The sequence below is a fragment of the Spea bombifrons genome, chromosome 9 (assembly GCF_027358695.1).
Source record: "Spea bombifrons isolate aSpeBom1 chromosome 9, aSpeBom1.2.pri, whole genome shotgun sequence".
In the NCBI taxonomy this organism is placed as follows: Eukaryota; Metazoa; Chordata; class Amphibia; order Anura; family Pelobatidae; genus Spea; species Spea bombifrons.
Window position 1 is genome coordinate 41,626,133 of NC_071095.1, and position 26,292 is coordinate 41,652,424.

The 26,292-nt window shown below is 38.7% G+C and overlaps 1 protein-coding gene across 1 annotated transcript; it reads right to left on the bottom strand.

Annotated features, from left to right (window-relative positions):
- Positions 1-484: 484 nt before the first annotated feature.
- On the bottom strand, positions 485-9,578 carry LOC128504432 (prostaglandin D2 receptor-like). The gene is made up of 2 exons (XM_053474459.1): positions 8,778-9,578; positions 485-718 (listed from the first exon to the last, which is right to left on the bottom strand). The coding sequence occupies exons 1-2, from the start codon at positions 9,576-9,578 to the stop codon at positions 485-487; spliced, it is 1,035 nt and encodes a 344-aa protein (XP_053330434.1).
- Positions 9,579-26,292: the final 16,714 nt, after the last annotated feature.

The window sequence follows — 26,292 nt, forward strand, 5'->3', positions numbered from 1 at the left end:
TTGACTGGTTACATGTTTTATTATAGTATCAGCTGTGTTCTCAGGATGGTTCAGACTTTAATTCTTGAATTTATGACCAGATGATATTCTGTCAGAACTGAGCATTCATGAGCTTATATTGCTAAGTAGTCCTAGTTTTGTGAGTTTACAACGAAACTATATTATAATGTTTCATACGTTATGTGTACATTACGTTAAGTGTTATTTTATGTACTTATCTGAACAAAAATCAAATATGTTTTTGAAAGCATTGTGGCATTCCGCTATAGATTTAAAAATGCAGATTAATTTATTTTAGTTAAATATATGGTTCAGGTGAATCTTTATAGTGATGTAATATACAATTTCACAGAGGTGGCTGTATGCGTGTAATTTATTGGTTACTGGCCTTAAAAAGCTGGGGCCAATTTAAACCCCCAGCCTGTTCTTGGTCACTGATGCGCTGCTGCTCCAAAAATCTGGATGAAATGTGTTTTTATTATGATTATTTTTGTTGCTCCAGTCTTACTGGATTACTGTTGTGAAGAAGCTGCATCTGAATATTGTCCTTGAAGTGAATTCTTCTACAGAGACGATGTATATGAGTGTGAAATTTGGATGTCCTGCAAATGATGAAAATCCACGGATCCACAATGGAATTCATTGATAAAAACCTCAGTACAATAAGGTCAGCATACTCGTTTTTTTCATCTGTAAATGCTCCGATGTATACTCTGACCTGAGGGAATGTCAGAACAAAATCAGTATAGCAAATATATTAAAGGGCATTATTTAATAGGGAGAAAACAACTTTGATGAGAAAACTTTACATACAGTTAATGCATGAGGTCAAAAATATACAAAATCTCCATCAAATATTCCTTTAGTCCTGTTGTCTATTTTATTAGACTAATTTAGCAAGTTGTAACGTAGAACTATACGGTTTACTCAGTAAAGTAGGAGTTCTAAGAGGAATATTGCAGTTGACCCTTCATAATGGATAGTGGAGTGCCCAAGAGGGTCACCCCTGCTGCCTGAAGAAGGGGTGAACATTTCCAATCTAACGAAAAATTCATGGGAGCTGGAAGATGTGTTTGACTTCATTTAATGAATAGACCCTAATGGTTCCGAAGGGAAATGTTTTTAAGGGAAACAAATGTATTCATAAAAAGGTCATCAGACATAACACAAATGATGATTACATGGAGAGCACTCCAAGTTCAGTTAAAAAGTTGATTCTTTTCACAAAAACTGCAATGAAAGTTTATTTTGGTAACAAATCATTTCCAACGAATGGCATGTATTTTGTGTACAACTCCGCATAAAAGGTTTCCTAGGAAATGATCAAATAACCCCAAGGTAATCTCATCAGAAGCATGTTAGGCAAATTATTATTCTCCGTACTTATCTGCTTATTCATAATAATCAAACGTGTTTCCAAAATTTTTACTCATTGTGTTCACAGATGTTTTTAAAATGATTTAGGAAGTATTTTCTTTAAAAAAAAAATAAAAAAATTCTTACTGCTAAAAGTGTTAAGCGATATATGGAATGTATTGCTGCAATCTCTTGTCTATCTCTATACAATGTAATGATAATAATACATATTCAATCGTGCCTTATCGGTCCATGCAAATTTTAGGGTAGTCCATATGATTGCAAGTTGGCCATTGGAGTAATTGTTTTGATGTTTTTGTGTGTATGCATGTCATTTATTCTAATGAGACAAACAGCAACTATTTTAGGAATGGACAAAGATTTACACTACGGTACTTCCATGCAGAACGGTGTTATTGAGCTGCTCATTGTATAGGAAGTGGGGTCCATCAGTTATAAGGAAATCTCTATAGCTGACCCCATTGGGGGCCAAGGAAACATGACAATTTATCTTAAAATATAGATATTTCCACTTCGGTTTGCATCGGCCCAATGCTAACATTATAATGTGATTACAATATAGCTATTAAATGGGTCCATAGAAAAGTTTGTATTATGAACTACAAAAACTCGTTATTGGGTCACTTTTGAATGGAAGGCCTCAGATTGCGTGTCATACATTTGATTTAAAATGCCAAATAAGAACTGATGAGTTCCATGGTTAGATTTGAGCTCTAACCCTGCTTACCTACCCTCTTTACATGCTCATTGTTTTAATATCCCAGTGATTATGTATGACAACTGGCTAACCTAGCATTTGGCAGGTCAGTACATGTTCATGGTCAAAAGCTTTTGACCCACTTAACTGTTCTGGTGTTCCACTTTCTGTGTTCATAATGTGAGGAGTGTAAGAGTATATCACGGAGCTCCAGAGCAATACAAATGTGTTTAAATTGAAGATATTATGCCCCATATGTCTACATATATGGATGGTTATAGGAGGAGGCACTCTTTAATATAGTGATGCCTGCTGGCAGACAGGAGTGTCTCATCTATATTGGTCATTGGGCTTTTCAACCCCAAGCAAACCAGTTAGATCCTTGACATGTTACGCTTCCCAGTAATAAACTGACATTTTATAATATATTCTTAATTATAGGTTATATGTTTATAATATTTACTTTGATATGGTATCTTCAATCTCAATCAAGACAATACGCCCTTGTTACACTGTGTTCTTAGATGACCCAGGTGAGCTGGTTGTGGACTAGTCTTAGGCAGCTGTTTAAACATCATACTTAATAAATATGATACCTTCATCACAGACATATCCTATGATTACATAGCTAATAAAAGGTGTAGAAAGCCGCTGCTAAACATGCACTCAGGTTAAATTGTTTTCTTGTTTTTATTTGAAGTTTTTAGTTGGCACAGAAGTGACATTTAAAATGTATAACATATATAGTGTTGTAGGCGTAATGTACCATTTGCACAAGGCACGGCATAAATATCATGTTCAGTAGCATAACCAATGGACTGAATGGAGAAGAACCAACATTTCTTTCAGTCAAGATAAGTGTACAATACATAGATCTATGTCTCCATAAGGTTATGTCTTAGAGCCTCTCAGAGTAAGGTGTGTACATCTATAAAGATAACAGGGGTTCCCAATGTTCCCCAATGACCACACTTTGGGGTGTATTCACTAAAGAGAGAGTTGTCATGAGGGTTTGAATTCTCTCATTTGCAGTTCATTATAAAGGGGCCACATTGGCAAGAAGGGCGGCGATGGCACTAGATAAGGAATAAGGGTGAAGACTTCTCACTATATTTTATACAGGGACAGTCAAGGTTCTCCTGTAGCAGAAGCTCAGTGGGTTCGGACCTTGATTATATATATATAGTGACGGCAAGGATCTAAAACACAACTCTCCTGCAAATTCTCCTGACAACTTTCTGTTTAGTGGATAAACCCCTTATCATAAGCATCCACTGTGTTGTTCAGGCTGTGTTTGCCTAATAGACAGCATAATGTCTATCACATCTGAAGTCTGGGGGACTGTGCTTTTCCTTATTGCAATTGTCCCTTTTGTTAAGAGAAATACTGATCATGATAGCCTAAATTTACACGGAATTTCATCCGATATGAGTGCCAAGGATTTCATTTATTGTTAACGTGTTTCAAATAACGGTAAACGGAGAGGGGTTCGTTCCAAAGCAAAGATGACTCTCTGGTAACTTTCACAAACAGCAGGCTATTATTAAATAGGAGAAAAAAAGAAAGATTACCAGTAAAAGAAACTCACCAAAAAGTTTGTGCCTCACAGGCAATTCTGTTAAATGACTTAATAAGAAACACAATTATGCTGTACAGTTAACACGAGCTGTTGATTTTGGCATCATAACACTTTATATAAGGTTCACTAGCCCTTTCTCTTCTATTCTATTCATAGTGAGGTTCATGGTTCATCCCATATTTATTTATTTAGATAAGGAGGTGAACATTTCCAGTAAAATAGATTGCCAAACCTTTCCAAAGAAAATGAAACGAGAAAGTGATTGAATATATTAGACAGGGTGGATTATGTTATATTAAAGTCACATCCAAGATAAGACCGCAATGTACTCCTGCACTGAAAGCCATCCTTCACATGTGTTATGTTAACAAATTACACTTTTTGAAGGAGAAATGAAGTACTTGTGCGCCTCCACCAGATTAGGTCACTGGCTTTTAATGAGTCATTAATCATCGATCAGATTGCAATTTATTTGGTTAAAAAAATATATATGTAATCACTATCACATCAAGTGTAAGTGACAAGTTAAGGCCACTGACATTGGTGATTCTGATCAATAATCAGTGACTTAAATTACCACTAATTAGTGATCTGATCACTTAATTGACAAAAATGTAAAAATAGTAATCAGGTGCTGCATAGGAGCACAAGATTGATTGTGACGTGGTCAACGCAAGCCCGTGGGGACTGAAGACAAAAGCAGTAACCCCGTTAATACCACAATCACATCGTCCACGTTTGCGGAAGTGAAGCAATCATTCTCATGGAGTGATTGTGCAGCAAGGGGAGGTCAGGGTTGGTCCCCACACTCAGGTGGGTGCCTATTGCAGCTGGGATTCGTGGGGTTAATGCTGCACAATTTTTAATTAGATATATTACACCCTTCGCCTTTTCAAAATCTGAAGAGGCGTAAATTGTGTGCATTACACGCTAAGATGTGACAGTAATTACATTATTTATAACCATAGTGTTATTCTCCATTTCCAACATCCACCAAAGATATGGCCAGAGCAGTCCGTGTTACTTTCCCAATGTTTCCCTTGATCCATCTGACAGCCCAGACAGAAAGGTGTAACATGATTCTACATTGTTTTAGTAAACTAGGTCTCTTTTGTGCTCCGTAAAGCTATTAATACAAATATATGAATTTGAGCCAGCAATTTAAATCATGAGATGCAGCAACAAGGCAGCAGAGCCCGTGTGTGTATATATATATATATATATATATATATATATATATTAAATGCAGGTGCAAGAATTAAGATTAGGATTATGTGATATGTGACGGGTGTTTTTTAAGATCATTGGGGAGGTCTGTATGAGGCAACTGTTTTTGTTAGTCTGTCCGTGTATTAACCATTTGGGTTCCATAGGTTTGAATTTCAAGACTTCTTTTTCAACCACATTACGTTTATCCATATGAATACAAAGACTATACTACTGTCAGTGTTTTTCCTTTTAGTAGCAAATACAATTCGGAATTGCAGTCCTTGTGGTTTGTATCCACTTGCCAAAGTCGGATCACATAGTACATTCCCAAACAGTGTTTTCAAGATCTGCTACCATGGTTAGGTTTATGCAATGTGGAAACTGGAAAGGGATTTAAAAAATCCCCAAGTTATTTTGTTTCCTTGGCATGACAGAGAGGATACATTTTTCCTCCAAGATTTGCATAAATTGCATAAATTGTCTTTTACGTTGCCCAACAACTGGTAATTGTGAGATGTAACTGTATCCTTGACAAAAATGTTACAATATGTTCTATCTATTACTTTGAATGTTAATATATTAAATCTCATGCATTAATACTGTTCTTGTTTAAATTTAAAGGGGCACTGACATCATAAAAACAATAACTACATTTATTAGAGGTAACTGCATTTATTGCAGGGCAAGAGTGTATATTAAAGAACGTTCTATGTACTGGACTTAAAACTGTATTAAATTAAATGAAAAGAAAAAAAACGTAATTACCGTATTTGCTCGATTATAAGACGACCCCCCAAAATCTGAATATTAATGTAGGGGGAAAAAAAGAAAAAGCCTGATTATAAGATGACCCTATAGGAAAAAAGTTTTACTAGTAAATAATAATTCATGTAAACTATTTTTTTTGTTTTTAATTTCCTTTTATTTACCAACCTGCCGCCAGTTATGCTCATCTGCCCCCAGGCATGCCTTATACCCTCCTATATGCCACTCTGCCCCATGTTATGCCTTTTAACCCCCTATATGCCACTCTGGCATATAGGGGGTTAAAAGGCATATCATGGGACAGAGTAGTATATAGGGGGACACTTACATACCCAGACACTAATATACCCACCCAGACACCTACTTACCCACTGAGACACTTCCCACCCAGACACTTACCTACCCACCCAGACACTTACCTACCCAGACACTAATATACCCACTCAGGCACTTCACTCACCGGCGTCACCGCAATGCCTCAGCAGGCGCTTGCTGCAGCTCCCACAGGATTACGGCATGACGCTGTGTGACCCCGCTAGGCCCCGCCTCCTCCAGAAAATTGAAGAGGTCTACCGGATCCGCTTTGGGACTTCACAGTGCCGCCGGGGTCCTAGTCCTGCTTCTGGAGCAATCTCCCCAACCGGCTCTGCTTCCCCGCAGTGGGCGGGCTATCCCGGGAGCAGGAAGGTACGCACATATGCAACCTCGGCTGCTGACGGCACTTTCGCTGGCGCTTGGTGATAGACGCCGGCAGCAGCTGAGGTTACCATACAGGAGGATCCAGGTCCCCTGCAGCGATCTGGATCTTAGTCTAATAGTCAGACCTCATTTGAGGTCTGATTAGAAGACGACCCCGATTACAAGACGAGGGGTATTTTTCAGAGCGTTTGCTCTGAAAAAAACCTAGTCTTATAATCGAGCAAATACGGTACTTACCTTTCAGTCAAAGTTGCAGCTTCAGAGCTGTAGCAGACACCTCCTTGAGTGCTCCCATTGAAATTAATATCATTAGACTCTCTCAGTAACACTCAATCTGCTGTTAGGGATACTACATCAGTTATGGCCACTAGCGGGGGGAGCAGGGGAAAAGTAAATTTGGGGGATTATGCAGAATCGTCCCATGCATTTGCAAGGTGTATACCACCAACATTTAAGGGGGCCACTTACCTATCATATGGATGTCCTTACAATTAAAACTCCCTAAACGTGTCAATCAGTGTAATTGTTTGGGGAATACTTAGTGTTAGTCATGGAAGCTGAGATCTGTGTTCCAGAGCCAGCATTATTTGTGAACTGAGGGCAATATGGCAGTGCTTGCAGTGATGTCATCTCCCCGACCCTCCAATCTGAGGGGAGGATGTCCCCGCAAGCGCTGTCATTTTACCCTCACGTGAAGCGAGGGCAATATGGCTGCGCTGGTAGTAACATCCTTTCCCCAATTGAAGGATTGGGAGAGGACATCACCGCAAGCGCCGCTTGAACGAGAATGAAAGAGTGGGAGTGAATGTGGACCTACGAATTTCGGATGAAAATTCTGAGCTTTTTGCTTAGTTTTTGATCGATTCTTGAGGGGTGTGGCCTCATTTTTGGGGCTGTGTACGAAATGCGATTTTACCAAAATGCTGTAAATTTACAATTCGTACATATCTGAATACACAATTCTAGTCTTAGAGTTGCCTATGAAAAGGACTGGCAAAAGTTTAGCTTGGAATAATACACATTATGCCCAAACATGCATGACTCCTAATGAACCAGATCATAACATTTAATATATAACCAAGGTGTGTAAAGAAATAGAGAAACGATAATAAATAGCATGTAAAGACTAGTCAACATCTTATACTTCTGCCAAGCGTTTCATGGTGTGTGTGGCTGTTGAAGTGCTCTACTATGCACATTGAAACCTGACTGAACTTTTGTGTTGCCTCTGGAATACTAATTATCCCTGATCTCCTGTGTGGGGTAAATGAGTTGGGGTAAATTCAGTGGTGGAGCTGGAGGAGGTTGCACTGGGCATGGCAGCCACCATGTTTATAGTCCTGCATCCCCAGCACAGAGTGACCAGAAGGCAAGAAATATCTTTGATTATCTCGCTGTCTGATGTCAAAGACCCTTTTTCTCAGCTCCGTTCATGGTTCTCTGGAGTATATTCACTAACCTGCAAATTTGCAAGGAGGTTTGGTTGGTGACTGACAAACTATAAGTAACTATAACTTTGGGGAAGAAAAAGAAGCTAAAACAACGAATTCATAATTTGTTTTATGATCGTGCAAAGGCAAAATGTTCTAGCCAATCAGTTATTAATAAGGCTTTGTTTTTTCATTCATATGAAAATTGGCACACATCTTATTGAAACAAAAATTACTTAATATTGTTTGCGTTCATCGGTGATATTTTCAGTAAAAAAAATTCATAAATGATTAAAGTAAATCTGCTTGTTTTTTTTTTTTAAATTTATTTTCCATAAATTTCTGATGCATCTCTAATGTTTCTGTAGGAATAATCATCTTAAGTGGCTATAAACGTTTACTTGAATGAATGTACCGTGGCCAAACACAACGCAAGTAGAAACTATAGAAACGATATAGAAATATAACGGCAGATAGGAATCATTGGTTCTGCTGGTATTTCCTGATGTAAAAGTCAAGTATTAATCTTTGTCTTGTCTTGGATTCATGATAACTTTGTCTATCCCATGACTAAATTCCCAAGTTGAATTTTGCCATGCTGGCCATGGATGTTGGATCATTTGACACAGAAGCATAGTTCTTAAAAGTATCTCATGTGTTTAAAACTTAAACGGAATCATTACAGGTATTCAAATATTTGTTTGCTTTACATGCAACTAATTTTTGTATAGGTGGGACAGTGCCTATATTATTGTGAAAACATAGAATAATAAAAAACACATTTAAACTCTATTGTGAAGATGGTGGTTTGGAAAAGATATTTACCAATTTGCCATTTTTTAGGACCATTTTCAATTAGATATGTTCTCAGAAGTTCCTCATATATGTTCTTGGTAAATAGTGTATTTCTGTTCATACAAATGGTATGTGTATAATGCCTTTTACAAAAATGCATTATTACAGTTAAAACAAAAACAATTGTAATAGTGTGATATTTTTTTCAGGACATAGACATACTTACCGTTAGGGGTAAAGAACAGATAGCAAATAAAATTGTCATGACTGCCAGGAGAATCAGGTGGTCCAGTTCCTCCATCCCTGCTTGCTTCTCTTGCTTGATAGTTACTTTGCTAAATGTAATGCCCTTTTGATGTTGGCTTTGGTACATTCGGTAAAGGTGCTTCATGACTGCAATATTGCAAGATATAATGGCTAGAACAAGGAATCCTGTGACAGTGCCATACAACATAGAATAAGCAAAGGCACTGGCATTTGAATCCTCAGAGGTCATTTGTATAAAACACCATGTTCCAGGACAATATTGTTCATACTGACCAAATCCCAAAAAGGGCATGGCACAGAAACCAGTGCTAAAGATGTAGACTCCAACTGGCACCAACAAACCAACTTTTTTGGTGATGTGCACCCGGTAGAAAAACGGGTATCCAAGAGCAAGCCAACAGTCGAGAGCCATGGCCAATAGAATAAGCATTGGAGCCAAACCAAAAAAAGTCATGAAGAAGCCAAAGAGATGGCAGAGAGACTGGTCATCAGCCATCTGCACCAATGTCTGATTTTTGGAATAAGCAGCCAATACCATGGGACTAACCAGACACTTCCCCATCAGATTGGTGATAGTTAGCCCAGTGACAAGAATATAGAAAACTGAAATCTTTTTTTTCTTGACATGGAACTTGTGTTGCCATAAGATGAGAAGAGCAATTAAATTACCCAGTAGACCAGCACTGAATAATAAACTGCTAGGAACCACTGAGTGGCTACTTTGGATGAAACTGCTTCTAGTGCATGGATAAATCTCCATGTGAAATCTGAAATGAAAGGTAGAAGGGGCTCCACAACCTCTTCAAAGAGGAAGAGTTAAAATAAATGTCTGCAGCATAAGAACTCCATTGCTCCGAGTCTTTATGTCACAATAGTTCAGCTCCCACGGATCTCAGGTTCGTAAAGGTGCAGAACAGCATTTGATACGTAAAATAAACAAGCTTTAATAAGGCGTATCCTACTCTGTTATTACCGTGGATTAATGCCAAGTAACTGGACTTGTACGTTACAAAAAAGGAAGCATTGTAAATCTAACCAGACAAGTTTGGCACATCTTTTATAAAAACTGAGCTGCTACATTTAGGATGTCTTATGCTGACATAATGTCTTATGTTCTTGGGTGTAATGAGATCAGAGTGCTATATACAATGCAACATTGTTCTGTGTGGTCTGTGTGACATATATATATATGGAATAAAAAACCATCAAGTGGTATATTATTTGATAAGGCTGGTTCTGTAACCTTAAGGAACAATGAAGGGTTTCAATACATTTTGGTCCTAGATGTGTAGATTTTAAACCCTTTGAAGGGCAAGCACATTATTAACATTTCATTTTATTGAAGTTCACAAAATAACACATATGCATGATAAATGGTGTGAAGATATATGGCATTTTGCACTAAAAACACTCTGTATACCGTTTTCTGGATAATGTAGTCCACAGTATAAACTATAAATCAAAAGTTGTGATAAACATTTTTTTAAAAAAGTCTTTATTTTAGCAGATTTGGTACGACAAATAAAGAAGGAGATTACCAAAGTGTTCAAGATGTCCATACATATACATCCATGTGCCGTTGATTACAATACACAACGATAAGATGCAGTAATAAACAGTATAGCATATAACAGGTGTCATAAAACCAATTTCTATCACACCTCAATGAAGTGCACCCCTATTCCCATAAAGGCAATATGTTCCCACCAGTTCAACCAGGTGTCCCAGACACTTCGAATTCCTAAATTCTATTTCTAAACTGTAATTTGGAATAACTTAATATTTCAATAACCTTTTTTTTTCTCCCTTGCATCTAAATGCTATTTTTTCATTCTTTGCTCCTGGCTCTATTTTACATTTTGTTGTGAATAGCTGACATTTAGACAACTTTCAACAGAATATCTAATAAATAGTAAGTGTTGAGCCTTAAGCTTTTGAAATCTTTATTGATGGTGCCTTCTTGTCTGTAGGAGACAAAGGGGTCTATTGACTAACTTCTGAATTTGTCAAAGCTAGAACGCATGGGTGCTTAAAATTAGATCGCTCCATTAATTCATGTTTTTTGAGCTTACACAAGTTGTCATAAAGTTTCAATTGATAATACAGAAATTCAATTAATTTGTATTATACTTATTTATAGAGCCGGCCCTTACAGGAGTACTGGTGGGCACTTTGACAGGTGTGGCAATTTGCCACCCCAAGGGATGTTCTTTTGGGATACAAATGTGGAGAAGGAGAAGCTTTTCTGTACCTCTTTTTCTTCGCAAACCTATAAGCATTATTCTAGCATCTCTGTGCACATCCGCAAAATGGCGCAGCCACAGGGAAAGCTTCTCCTCCGTTCCGCCAACCGCTGGAGACTGTGTACCAGGAGGCCACGTTCATAGAGAAGCCAGAATAAGACAGACGGCAAAAGAACAAGAAGAGGCAAGAGAAGAAGGGGAGCTACGGCAATCGAAACAGGGACACGGAAGCGGTCAGCGGAGAGGGTAGGAAGACATTGGTAGAGAGCGTGAGAGAGAGTGAGTGAGAGTGTGATAGAGCAGGAGAAAGTGAATTTATTAAGCATTCAGCATAATGCATGTGGAAGTGGTTTTGGTTGGTGTGGTTTGGGGTGCAGCATTTAATCTTTGGACCCAGGCAGCACAATGTCTTGGGCCAACCCTGATTATTTTATCTGCTGATTTACACTGACGACAATTGATGTGCCTGGCATGTCATGGCAATCAACGATTGCTTTCTTCACTCAGCTGGTGTTCCTGTAGCAACACCGAAAAAAAATGCAGGGGCCCAGTTAAACTGTATTAACCATACTGAAAGACTATATACAATTATGGCGGCTTAGGAGGTAATCAAATCACTAAATCAGAGAGAAGAAAGCAGCTAAACACGAGCAGCACAGAAAACAGCCATTGTCACGAAGGGTACAGAAAATAACAGATAAAAGACTTTAAAATAGGGGGCTTTTCTTCTGAATTTAACACTTTAAATAAAAGTAAACACAGCATTAGAAATATATTATTTCTGATATAATTTCTATTCTCATAAAATGGAACTCAAGTTGAAGACATCTGAAACACACATTTCCCCCATTCCTGATTTCTAATGAAAGTTGTATTTTGATTCCTTAATACGTGTATAATGTTCTATTTTTTCCTGGAAGGTTGTTTTTTTCTAAGGAGTTACCAGTCATAAACTGAAGTATTTATTTGCAAGGTGTGTATTTACAATCCACCCAGCACCTTGAGCTACCTGGTAACATTATTTCCTTCTGATGTTTTGTTTGTGATCATATGGGCCGCCAACAGAATACAAATATATGTCTTCTCACGCAGCCCTCAACAAAAAAGAAAAGATACATACTAGATACATACTTTGACGATTTTGTCAGTTCATACGAATCACTGAAAATGAAACCCCCACGAAACGGATGAAAACAAAGCAAAAAACATCCAAACTCTGCGGGCTCTTTCACTCTCTGAATGTCTCCCTACCTTCAATGCCGACCACTTCCCCATCTCGCATCTTCTTGCCCTTCATCTTCTTTTTCTTCTCTTATATCTCTTCTTTCTTCTCCCTTCTTTCTTAGTCCGCATCCCCGCAGGCATGACCTCCCAACAAACTTCCACCAAAGTGACAGAGTGAACTTTGGTGAAAATGGCTGAACTTCTGGTGAAATCCTTTCCCCATGATTGGAGGATTGAGCAACAGGACGTCACCAGAAGCGCTGCAATTCTGCCCTAAGATAACATCGATTTTGGCTGACGTTTGTGAGAAGGTTATGTCCGCGGAGATGCGGATGAAGAAATTAGAGACGGAAATGAGAGAGTGAGAATCTGAGAGAGTGTGAGAGAGCGTGTAAGTGTGTAGATGCGTGCGTCCAAAAATGAATGTGTAAATGGGCCAAAAACGATTCAGACACATTTTTCAGTTTGTTTTTGGCCCATTCAGGCAAACAGGAGCATATTGAAGCAGCAAAGGCCTTAGAAAGGGACATCCATAGCATCTCCATCATAGTTTTACACATCCTGTCAGGGGTAGGAAGTTAGGAATGGCATCCCTGATGGCCTAGCATGGTTTCCCTGTCTATCTCTCAAAGTGTCAAACGGCAAAAGAGGGACTTTTTTAAGCAGTTTAATTAAGGATGGGGCTTTACCAAGACACTTAAACAACTTTATAACCTATTCATAGCTATGTATGTAACCGAGTAAGGTATTTGGTATACTCAGTGTTATATACTGCAGCAGGCCCAGGGTCACCTGCATAAGGTCGAGATTAATAAACATCTCAAGATATCTATGTATACTTTCATTTCCTCCCCACGGTAATATGGAGCATAGTTACATAGAATGAATGTTATAGGATTTCTATGAACTCTTTGTCTTCCTCTAATTATTATTTAAACAGGTGATTAGTTGTAGAACTTGTTCTGTGTGTCTGAGTAACATAACCTACAAGTGTAATGACCTAAAGCCTGCTCCTGGATGTATGGATAATCGTGGTTTTTTTTTGTTTTTTAAATTTGTGTAATTAGGTGACCAGTGAAGCCTAGACCCGGTCAAGTCACCGTCAGCTTGCCATTTACCTACTTTGCTGTTGGTTTTCATTTTTACACTACTTTCTTCTGGTTCATATCCTACCTTTATGATTGTACCTTCAGTGTCTCCCTCTCTTGAAACACTTCCCCTCTCAGTTGGGGTACCCCAAGGCTCAGTTCTAGGAATCCATCTGTTCTCACTTTACATTACCTCACTTGGCAAACTCATCTCAACCTTTGGCTTTCAATACCAGCTGTATGTTGATGACATCCAGATCTACCTTTTATCTCCTGCTTTCTCTCCCTCTGTCTTCGTGTAACTAACTGCCTCGCCTCTGTCTGGATGTCTCACGTTTCCTAAAACTCATTCTTTCCAAAACACTTCATCTTCCCTCCAATGCTAACATTCACTAAGCAGCTTTCTTCAATAGTGCAATCATCACCCTGTCCCCTCACACTTGCTTATTTGGTGTCCCCCTTTACCCAGACTTCTCATATCCCCCATATTCAGTCTGTCTCATCTTATAACAATGCCCACATTCATCCCTTCCTAACACAAGATGACACTAAGGCTCTTGTCCCTCCTTGACTATTGTAACTCTGTTTTAACCAGTCTCCCTCTTACCTGTCTCACCCCTTCACAATCCATGAGCGCTGCTGCGAGACTTGTCTTTCTCACCAATTGCTTTACTAACGTCTCTCCCCTCTGTCAGTCTCTTCGCTGGATGCCTCTGCGCGTCAGGATTCATTTAAAAATCCTGACTCTTACTTTCAAAGCTCTTCATAGCGGTTCACCTACTTGAGTAATTGTGAGGGCTATGGGGCTAGGTTCCCACAAATAAGTGCCACACAACGACGTTATGAGTATATCTGGGAGTGACTCTCCAAATGTATTAACCAAATGGGTCTAATTCTGATCCTTAGTGACCTAGATTCAAGTCTTCCTTCTGGGACCCCTAATACGTAGGGTCAAATGCTGAGAGTTCTAAGGTACGGCTGTGACATTTGGAGCTGATGTTCAATTATTTTCAATGCTGGATTTTATTCCAAGTCAATCTTGATGCCCATAGCATAGTTTTTCTCTGGAGGATGTGGCAATCAGAAGCAGATGAGGATAGCCCCAGCTAACTTGTAAAGGAGAATGAAGTAGGAATAAGTTAGACAAGAGTGTTTGGGATCTGGGTGGGGACTGGGCATGATCAAATGTTGCTCCCATGCCTTGAGACCGATGATAGCCCTGGTGAAGTATACCAATTTATTGATGGTATATATGACTGCTATAGATGGTGAAATTCAAACTTCAAATGTGACAGCTGGAGAGGACTTACTGATTCAGTATAGCATGAGCCAAACATATTTATTTAGTACTAATAATTTTCCAAAGAATGGACACAAACTGATTGTCCTAGCATATATTGCTTACCACAGCCCCTAGACCATTAAAATACACTAACGTGAGGCAGGGGGGATTTCTAGGGCACTTGTAATCGATCACGGCCCCAGAGAATGTGAAATCAGTAGGACTAACAAACACTTCAGGCCTTTATATCCCCAAACAAATCCATAAAGGATGGGCTAAGGTTGCCATTTGTAATCCAAGAGACTATGAACTTTATTTCTCTCTCTCTCTCTCTCTCTCTCCCCCTTGTTCTCTTGGTTGTCACAGACTCAAAATAACCACAAGATGGAGTAGTAGCACTATGCATACGTCCCATTTTATAAAATTGAGCAGCGGATTTTTCGCTTCTCCCAAGTGTAATATTTATTAGTTCTAAACTCCTGTAACTGCGTTTACACATAACAGTATAAATATGTGAATAATAAAAACACACCCATGGAAAAAAATATATTTTACTTCCTTTTCTCAAGAGCCACATGATTATTACATTAATTAAATTATTTTCCCCTGTTGCTAAATTGTTGACTGTTCAGGTCAACGTTTATAAAGAAGATAAGAAGACGAGATATAGTCTCCAAATCAATTACACATGTTAACGATCAAGAAGCCCAAGCTTCTGTGCAGAGAATAAGAAGTTGAGTTGGCAGTTTCCTTTGCTCATTTTAATTATTAAATATTTGTTTATTGAGTGTGCAGAACACCAAAATGTAGAATTTGGTAAAGGTGATAGATGCGCTTTAATAATTTAGTGTCAATATTGTTTTACTATGAAATTCCACAAATGACCACTTGGGGCATCCAGGATAATTTAAGAAGCTGTCTGGGCTTTAGGTTGTATTTGTAGCATGGATACATTTATCACAACTGGCTACTCTCAGAGCCGGACTGGCCCACCGGGATACCGGGAAATTTCCCGGTGGGCCGGCAGATCAGTGGCAAACTAACATTGAAAACAGCCGCTGAGTGGCTGCGAGCAGAATTGGAAGCCTCCTCCGGCACCAGGGGCGGGCTGGGCAGGGGGACAATTGCCCCCCAGGCCGCTCGAAATCTAATCTAAACGGCCGCTGCGTGCTGATGCTGCCGGCCGGCGCTACTTCACGTTCACGTTTTTATATCAGTTCTCAGCTAAGAGTGCTACAATTTTGAACTCTGTACTTTATCGAGCAGATTGTTATGTTGTTCTGCCGCTCACCAAAGTCTACCCGGGGTCAGGTAGGGGACCCACCATGGAATTTAGTTTATCCACATTTAATATTTTTTTTTCTTAGAAATTATAGATATGTAAGAATAACTAAGCACAACTTTTAATATATATATTTTTAACTCAATCATAAAATAAAGGAGGACTGAGGATAGTGTCTGGGATTTAGCGAGCTTAGGAATGTGCGATATGGAATCTCTATTAATACTGTCATAATTACAAACATCCATATAACAGGAAGTTCCTTCTCCCCACCCGTTTCCGTCTTTTCTAGGAGTCTTAGCTCCGAATGAAACACTGACATCCTTTCTCCTGAATTCTGGCTATGTTCTCAAAATACTTCAATGTCAAGTCCAGCTTCAGAGCAGTAGCACTTGGAGATGACTTCACAAAGCCGTGTATATATTCCTGTCTACACGGAGAATCAGTTAGCTGGAAAATTATACAAGAACTTTGTTTGACTTCAAATATGAATAGTCGGAAAGTGAACCAACATATACATTAAAAATAATTTTGACAGATAAACTGTAAACATTTGGCACTGCGGTAGCAATTCTCAAAAAAAGATTTCCTAGAGAAAAATCTCTTCAATTAAAAAAGCCTTATTAGCAAGTAATTACCACTATTAAAGCATCATTTGATAATAAAAGTTAGTTTATATTTTGTATAATCTTCTACATTTTAATGCAGAGGAAAGGGCTCAGTATATATTATATATGCAACTCATCAGCTTCCTAGGTTGTGCTGTTAAATTCAATGGGTGTCTTTAAAAATAGATAGTACTCCTTTTAAATGTTAATAATCATTTAATTAAAAGGGTTTGTTTATGTGAGAAATCAAATTACGATGTTGGAGTTTGTGAGTTTGCCTCACAATTGCAAATTGCGGGATTTTTTTTTTCTGTAGGATCACTCGAAAAAGACAGTGATAAATAAAAAGTTGACCTAAAGCACAATGTTAAACATTTTAACAGAAGGGTAAGTAATACTTCCAGCATCATGCTTAATCTTCCCGACATTCAAAAGATTAACTGTCTTTACCTTGTTGGCCATTCCCACCTGGTGGTACTGTGTCTTGAATTCTGTACTCAGAAAATAGATTCTGGGTAAAATGAAAAAGGTGAGTAATGTATAGTATGGCATGCAAAGAGTAAAAAGAGGAAGCCATCATTTAAATCCCAAGCAAAGAAGACTGGCGTGTTTTACAAACATACAATATTGGGAAGGTAGTGAACCATCTGTCAGACTCACCATATTGTTTGAAGATGTGGCGCGTACAGTAAATTTAACATTACACACATCATTTATAACATATGCAAAGTAATTTTATCCAGGCTACCAGAAAACACTTTCCTTAAGGAGAAAGTTTTACCGGTATCGCTCTATAAACTGTGTAGAATTGTTACATATTGTTATTTCAGGTTCCAGATTACAATTTTTCTACAGTTTCTCTAGAAAACTGATTTTAAGTGGACATCTCATTCACAAATATATGAATGGCAATAAGAATATGAATGGTAGTGTGTGGCCATTATATCTTTTGCTAAAGACATCAGTTGTACAGGTATCAATCAAAAAATAAATATAATTAAACTGGTAACAGTGGAGCATTCTATTTGTTGCTTTCTGATGGGCTAACCTTTCATAGTTGCTTCTTGCTGGTCCTTTTATATACTTAAACTGACCCTTAATGTATCAATATTGAAGACAATACAGCTACTTGGTGTAAAAACTAGGAAAGCTTAAACCAATGGCCCAGCAGATAAAATTAAAAAGTAATATTAATATAACAGTGTGATATTGGGAGATATACTGTACCACCATCAGTGAATGACCCAGTATATAGTGATGGGAGTTAGGGTGTATCACCGTCAATGTCTAGCACAGTATATAGTGATGGAAGATATGCCATACCACCACTTGTGTCTATCGTGCTGTAATGATAAGATATATACTGCACCCCCCTCAGTGTCTGGATCACTATACAATGATAAGAGTTATATTGTTGTGGTGGTGGAAGTTGTGGTATACCACTGTCAGGCTCAGTATAGATTTATATTGATGGATACTGTACCACCATCAGGCTCAGTATATATTGATGGGAGTTATGCTGTACCACCCTCAGTGTCAAAATCTGAATAAATCACTGGGTTTGGGGAAATTTGTTTTACTATTATTTTTTTTTAACTCTGCAGTTCTAATATCATTAATTTCTTCATTATTTACCTGCTTTTCTCATATAGATATAGTGGGGGGCACAATTTTCTGCTTGCCTCGGGCACAAAAGGATTGTTTTTACTGTCCAGGTCAGTTTATTTTAGAACCTGTACTGAGGACTTACCGTTGACCGCCAAGAAAGTGGCATTATTTTGAGGTATCACCAGATATGCCTTTGGTGTAGTTTCCTGGAGGGCAAAACTAGCCACCCTTACCCAAGATTAACTTGTCTATAAAGTGATACATGATATTACTATTATTGTTATAATGAATCCAACTCTTGCAGCGTCTTGCAGCTGTTGGAAATACACAAAATATCTCACATATATTTAAGAGGCATTGCCATGGAGGCCTGCATAAATGTTTCCTAGTGGGTGCAAAGGCATCCAAGGGATAATTCCAGGGTTGGATTTACGTTCATGGTTCCCTGTACCATAAGTAATATAAGGGCTTACGAAGGCCTGCATACACAAAATTGCTGAGGATAAAATTCCAGGTGCAGGGAGGCGCAGTCTCTTTTCCTACCTAGTATTGCACATGAATGTGGGCCTCTTTTAATAACGCTTCTTATGAAGTTCATTCCAATTTAGTGTTAGGTGAAATTTAAACTAACAGCACTTGTTTTGCTTTTTTTTTTATTGTTGTTACTAGAAATAGGTAAGGGTTGAAAAATGCTCTTAGTTAGTGTGCATTATATATTTGGCTTGGGTATATCTGTTGAACTTGACCAGTCACTGTCCAGGCTAATTAATGTGTAGGAATGTTTGCCATATTCCCCCGGTTTAGCTGATAGTTGTCTTCCTGTCCATACAACTGGACATGCAAATGTGTCTAGTATCTTATATCCTATAGGTCATATGTTAAAGGCAATATAAGTGGACAGTGGACAAAAAATCCACTTACAGCTTTCTGCAGCACTATATGGAGAAATTATAAAAAAAAAAAAAAAAAAAAAAAAAGGAGAGGAAAGACTAGACTGATTAGATTATGATAGAGTCCAAGGTACCAGTAGTACAGGTGCTGCCCTCCAATCCCATGAATAAATATTGAATAGAGTTATGGATGTGTTCTGGTAAGGAACTTACCAAACCATGAGTTTAAGTAAGATAAATTGTCAGTTTACTTACTTAGGGAGAAGAACGCAATCTTTAGGAGTAGAGACAGTCTCAGAGGAGTAATAAGGAAAGCAATATAGCTCCTTTGTGGACAATTGATATTGGCTTTTCCCACTCAATAAAGTACACAACTACTACTAAATACTATTAGCTAAACAAATACTGATCGATTAGGAACTGGTCTTTTATGCACAGCGGAACAGTTTGGAAGGTGATAAAATAGATCACAAATCAAGTTAGGCTTTAGAACCAATAAACAGAGACATTTAAACAAATGAACCAATCAGGTGAGGCAGATTACTGCATACCCTCAGGATGGGTATAAGGTGGCTCATGGCAGGATCGGCTCTCCTCTCCTTGAGGAAGGTGACCAACCAGAGAAGCACCTACCTGGTGATTGGCACAGGCAACTCCTCTCAACCTTGGATGTATGCAGCAGCCTGATGTCGATCCTGGCGTGATTTGTCACCAACAGGGCATCTGCGCTCCCACTCCCATCATGCCTCTGTTCCAGGCAGTAGTGAATAGTTGAATCTATAATAATTATTGATCGTTACTCCACACCATCAAGTATGTTTTATGCATAGTTATCCATTGGAAAAAAAAATGGTGTTGACCCTTCATGATGCGTATGGAGGGTATAGGTTCAGCCCAAGATTGCCTGAGGCCAAGTATGAAATGCTGCCTTCCCCCACCAAAACCATGCCTACCAAAACCATAGCCACATCCATTATGTTATATTATAAATTCACTCTCTCGCACTATCACTCTCACTATGTCCTCTCACACTCTCATTCACGCTATCTCTCTCAATGTCTTTCCACATTCACCTTCTTCTTCTTCTCTGGGCACATCCTCTCTCACGATTGGAGGAACTGGTGAGAGGTTGTTCTCGTGGCACCGCCTTTTTGCGTACCAAGTCCACAGAGAGGCCAGAATTTTGCAGATAGATTCACAGAGAGGTACAAAACTATTCTCTTTCTCCATGAATCTATCTTGAAAGAATATGCCTTGGGAAGTCAAATTGCCACCACAGTCAAAGTGCCTCCTGAGTCACATGACCCATGTAAGGGCCAGCTCTGGGAAGGTAGTGAGCTGAAAGCCAGACATAGAGGCATCTATGAATACTTAATTATTTTCAAATATTAATTCAATTATATTTCATAATAATCCTGGAATGTTTATTTTAAAAAATACCTTTGTCTGTGCTTACAATACGAAAAATGAAATTCTAAAAATATTCCATTGTTTCAAGCAGAGATAAAATATTAATGTTTACTATTACTGCTCCCAAAGCACTGGAAGGGCTAAGGGTAGAATTCAGGACAAGCAGCTGGCCAAAGAATTTGAGACTTTTACACTTTCAGTGTCACCAACTGCAGCAATCATGTATCTGCGTGCTAATCTGAGCCTATGATTTCCCTCTGACTATTTCCAAATATTATATATTGTTTGAAACTACTTACTCAGTTTGTTATGGATTGTATGTATGGATTCACATTTCATTAAAATGAAAGAGTAGTTGGTTCCAATGAACAACTATCTGATAAATACAGTTCAATAATAAAATTCATGTTACAAGCAGAAATCTTGCTTGACTAAATAGTGTTATTAGGAGCAGACATTATATGAGAATTAACTATCCCGCTGTACAAGTAACCACCAAGGTAGGAAAAAGTGTCCCTCGCAGCAGCCTGGACTGGTGATCTGGCACACTGGACAAATACCAGCAGGCTACTTGCCAAAAAAGCCACATATTCACCAGATCTGCTGCTCCAGCAACATATTGGGTACTGTAGTGTGCAGCCAGCGTCCGCATATGAGCATGAAAAAGATCATCAGGCAGACTTAAAGCGCCTTCATTTGGCATCTAATGTGATATCTGACACACTCCCTCTCCCGTATATATATATATATATATATATATATATATATATATATATATATATATACCGGTGTGTGTGTGTATGTATGTATGTATGTATGTGTGTATATATATATATATATATATATATATTTTTTTTTTTTTTTATTTATTTATTTTGACTATTGGTCTGCAGAATATCCCTGTCTATCACATCACAGAGTGTCACTAGTGTCACCCACAGGTCAGGTGCTAACTTTCCTCATGATTCTATTTGGAATCAAAAACAGGAAGGAAACTTGTGACCTGTGGCCACTGCAGCCCTGGGACCGACCATCCTGTCAACTAGAAGTAACTCAATTACAGAGCTTTCCTTCCTGTCCAGAAATAACCCAGTATGGCTGGATATTTTACCTTTTCAAAGAACAGCTATTGTATTTGCCGGGTCTAATGTATTTGAAAACACAATACGGAAGTCTACTTCATGAGCTTTAGCACAATTAAATTACTTTATTTAGACTGCCTATAGCTTGTGATTTTGTTTTGGAAATGCAAACCAGTAACCTTGAAAAGTTTGTTTTGTCCCTTAACCCCTTAAGGACAGAGCAATTTTTTGTACCCTTCGTGACAAGGAATTGTGTAAAGATAAAGTGCTAATTTTAGGACTTGCTCATAAAATTAAAGAAGGACACAGGAATGCAGCAGGGTCATGTTGCGTTACATCACGTGACCCCGTGGTAAAACAGTGTATAAGCAATGGTGGGAAAGTTGCAGGAGAGGCAAGAGGCTGCGGCGGGAGGGAGGAGGTATGTATATTTGTATGTATGAGTGCATTAGTGTGTGTGTGAGCATGGATGTCTATGTATAAGTGTATGTGAGCTCAAATGTCTATGAATAAGTGTATATGAACATGAATGTCTATGTAGGAGTGTATGTGAGCATGAATGGGTATGTATAAGAGTATTGTATAAGTGTATGTGAGCATGAATGTCTATGTATAAGTGTATGTGAGCATGAATGGGTATGTATAAGAGTATTGTATAAGTGTATGTGAGCATGAATGTCAATGTATAAGTGAGTGCGAGCATGAATGTGTATGTGAAAGCGTTTGTATGTACAAGCATGAATGTGTAAGGGTTTGTGTGTTAGTATAGATGGTGGTACAAACAACTTGTTTTGGGGCAATGGTGACACATACATGCTGTTTGAGGGAAATTATGACACAGAGTGTTTGGGGGTTAGGATGACACTCATAAACTGTTAAAGAGCAAGGGTGGCACTGTGGGACATGTTGCTTGGCAAAGTTGGGGAGCCCCGTTGTAGTTTTTCTAGTTGCGCCCCTGCCCATCATGCAGTTATTAAACTACAATTCCAAACGTATTCTGCACAATAGAGGCAGTCTCACCATCGGGACATGAAGCAATCTGTCAGGATACATTCCTAAAGCAACTTGTTTAAATAAAACATCAAGGATGTGTCTTAACAGCTGCTGGGTGCAGGGCCGGTATACAAACAGGACAACATCTTCTATCCAAAAGTGTCTCTTTGTCAGAGACTACATTTGGTGTTGTGTTGCTTACCCTCAGGGGTCCAGGACAACAGATAAGGGTCCACTAATTAACTCTTTACGTCTTTTTGCTAAACAGTGGCTTCTGTCTGCTGGAATGCAAGGAGGCTATGAAGTGGGTGCCACTATTATCTGTCAGGCGTGGTTAATACCGAGGCACATTAATTGTAACCATTACACTTTCCATTACTATGCTTTGGTGAAATGTTACTTTGGTGTTTCTTAGATTAACAAAATGCATAAAGCCATTTTAGCTCAAGCAAAAACAAAAAGCCTTTAGTTTTTTTAGTCGATTCAATTTATTGGGCAGACACAGAAAAAGATGTAATGTTAAATATACTTTTGGAACCTCAGAAGTCTCTTCAGATATAATACAATACCTAAAGTCATTTTTTGCTAGTTTGCTTTTACAATAGTCTGTAGGTTGGAAGGTGGCAGAAGGACCTTCATCGCAGAAGGAGGCAACACAGCTTAAGTAACACATATCTCTGGTAAGATATTAGCACTGAGCTTCCTTCAGACAGACATAGCTAAAATAAAAGTAAGCAATTGCCCCCAAGTAAGCAATTGCCCCCAAGTAAGCAATTGCCCCAAATTCGATTAGATACTCCACTATGGATGAGGATAGCCTACATCGCCCCTGGGTGGAAGGAAGCCGCATGCAGGTTTTGGGAAGTGGGATTCATTCGCATTGCAAGCCTTATACTTTAGCGATGGGGTAGCACCTCTGCTAGAGTCATTTATACATTGCAACATGTACCCCAGTATTTCATAAATTTCTTTTACAGTGGTGCAGCGTGGTACAGAAACATTTTATATTAATATGGGGGGGTTCTGGCTGGTGACAGATGAGGGCACATTTGCTGTAAAATCTATAAATATTTCTCCCTTTGTAATCTTTATCTTGTAATAAAATAAACAAAGGGCACTTCACACTTCACTAAGATAACCGACAGCTGTAAGGGATTTCGTCACAGCCAGGGGCTGAGTGGGGGATGTCTATAGAGCAGGCACGTTACTGATAGCACTTTGAATAACACACATACTGCCCCCTGAGTTGCCCAGCTGTGGGGTGTACATGTACAAAGCACCCATTACACAGGAATGTGTGATGTAATGTTAATTATTTTTTGTTGAAAGTCTGTGTGCTTTTTTTTTTTTAAATCGAGTCATTCATCAAAATGCTGGTTACGGTGACTCACTTAAACAGGGCCCTCCTTACCTTTTCTCTGTGGGAAAATCATTATTATGTCTACCCATTGAACAAAGCTGCGAAATATGATGGTGATTTATAAGTCAATAAATAACAATAATCAAGGTCAAATATTATTTATAAATATTTTTTAAATAGTGTTTAAAGGAATAGTGATACCTTGTGGCAAATACATTTAAAAGGAAGGCTTACATGTGCTGAATTATATCAACCAGAGGCAGACTGGGAAGACTAAGCTGTGACACTGGTTTTCAGGGTACCTGTGAGGGACAAACTTGTTCAGTCTTGATATACACGTTGGGGAAATGCCCGGTGGGCCACTAACCAACAGAGCCACATATTCTCCCACTCTGCCGCTCCAGCAGGATATGCCCAGCCTCACACTAGGTCAGCATAAAAACGTAATGGGCGGCCATCAGCCAGTTCTGCGTTCAACCCTATTATAATTGTGAACATAATCTCATTCGAAGAATAAAGTAACAAACCTATGACAGAAGAGCCCTCAATTTTTCCAACAGACTTGAACATTTTATTTGGACTGGGGGAGTTTGAGCTGCGGGTCTTAGGAGTCAGGATTTTTTAATATCCAAGCGAGTCAAGATGGCCAACATTGATTTAATCACTTGTTTTAAAGTAGAGATATACAGTTTGTGCCCCTCAAAGTCTGATATCGACCCTCTGGGGTGACTAGACACGTGATGTATGAAACACCCCTGACAAGAGAGCAAATAAACACACACACATATACACACTCGCCCTCACTCCTAAACTTCTGTTGGATAGACTTGCAATGACATCAAGTACTCATATGTTGTATCCAGTGGCAAGACCATACAATATGGATTCGGCAACATTCATATATCAAAGAACCCTGCTTAAATTTGCGAAACCCATGCAAGTGGCATCTGGATATCTTAACCTGATGCTCTTAATGAAGCATCATTACATTGTACAGCATGTCAGGATATGTTGGGTTTTGGTTTTAATATGGCTGGTCCCGTTTCCCATTCATCCAGCCTCTACTCCACTGTCATGATCCTGTAGATAATGATTTAACATATCGGATCTTCAAAGTGCCGTAATAAATGGACCTCTACAACTAACTGTACAAATATGTCATAATTCCCAATTTGTATTGTAAGATATGATATGACTAAATCAGACATAGCTTTGAGAGGTGCATACTTCTTTCCACAAGAATTCCATAAGTACATCATAATATATATATATAAAAAATTGCTTGCAAGGCTACAGTTTAACATCAATCTGCTAATGCACAGATATTGCTTCCATTAGCATTCTGGAGTATGGAGAGAATCCACGGTTATGTCATAAGGGGGGGACAGCTGCCTCAATCCTACTGGAATTTAAATTCTTCAGCCAACATTCCAATGCCGCCCCTCCTTGTTTTATTCGCAAATGTATTGGAAACATTACAAAAAAAAGTGCCATGCATTTAACAAATCCCACATTTTATCTGGAACAGCAGAAGCTATTGTTACTGCGCAGGGGCATCATATCAACGTGTAGCAGCAGGGTCCAACCGTCTGCTTGGCAATACTAATGCCGTATCACGTATTCACGTTAATATCAATATTATGGAAACTCAGTCCTTGGCAATTGTTTCCATGTAAGTATACATGACAAGAAGCATATGTTTCACTTATATATTGAAACAAAATGTTCTCACGGTTAAATGAACTAAACTTTGGAAAGTATCAAGTATCAAGTGTCCGTCTGTCTAGAGACGTCCTCATAATATTAGAATTCATCTTTTAATAATAATGAGATAATTTATTGATGGTGACATTCTATCTCATACCTAATAACTTAATATGGCCTTTGAGGGAGAATCTGGGATTTGATTATTTGTGGATGCTCACTAGCCACTAAAATGTATCTGGATTTCCCATTGAACAAACTTTGTTCGGTCTGTCTCTGCTCATACTGAGCTATGGTGCCTTCTCTCCTCCACTGTAATTTAAAACATGCCAGAAGGTGAGTTGTCTTGAAATCCTGAACTCTAATTCTAATCAGTTAGTCAATAAAGTGTCACCTTGAACTCTTCAGGTTTGACTCAGGGTCTCCGAGTGAGGAGCTGCTTCCCTGAGTCTCTGGGTCACCCTTCACTTTCAGCCATGTCCATTCCCCATCCAGTTAGCCTTTTCTATACTATCTGGGGCTTCTGCACAAGACCACGGCTAACCACCCCTTGACGTTGTCTTTAGCTCTGCTCCCTCACAAAGCCATCACTTGGGAGAGCTCCATGCAGGCTGTCCTAGGAAGTTCTCGCCTATGTGTACACCAAAGCAAGAATTAAGCACACATCCTGCAAATACATAAAAACACCTATCCCAAGTGT

Excerpts from the sequence above, each read along its gene's own strand:
- LOC128504432 (XM_053474459.1), bottom strand. The coding sequence starts at position 9,578 with ATGGAGATTTATCCATGCACTAGAAGCAGTTTCATCCAAAGTAGCCAC. Across the intron at positions 719-8,777 it reads TCTGTTCTTTACCCCTAACG|GTCAGAGTATACATCGGAGC; the intron begins GTAAGTATGTCT and ends ACATTCCCTCAG.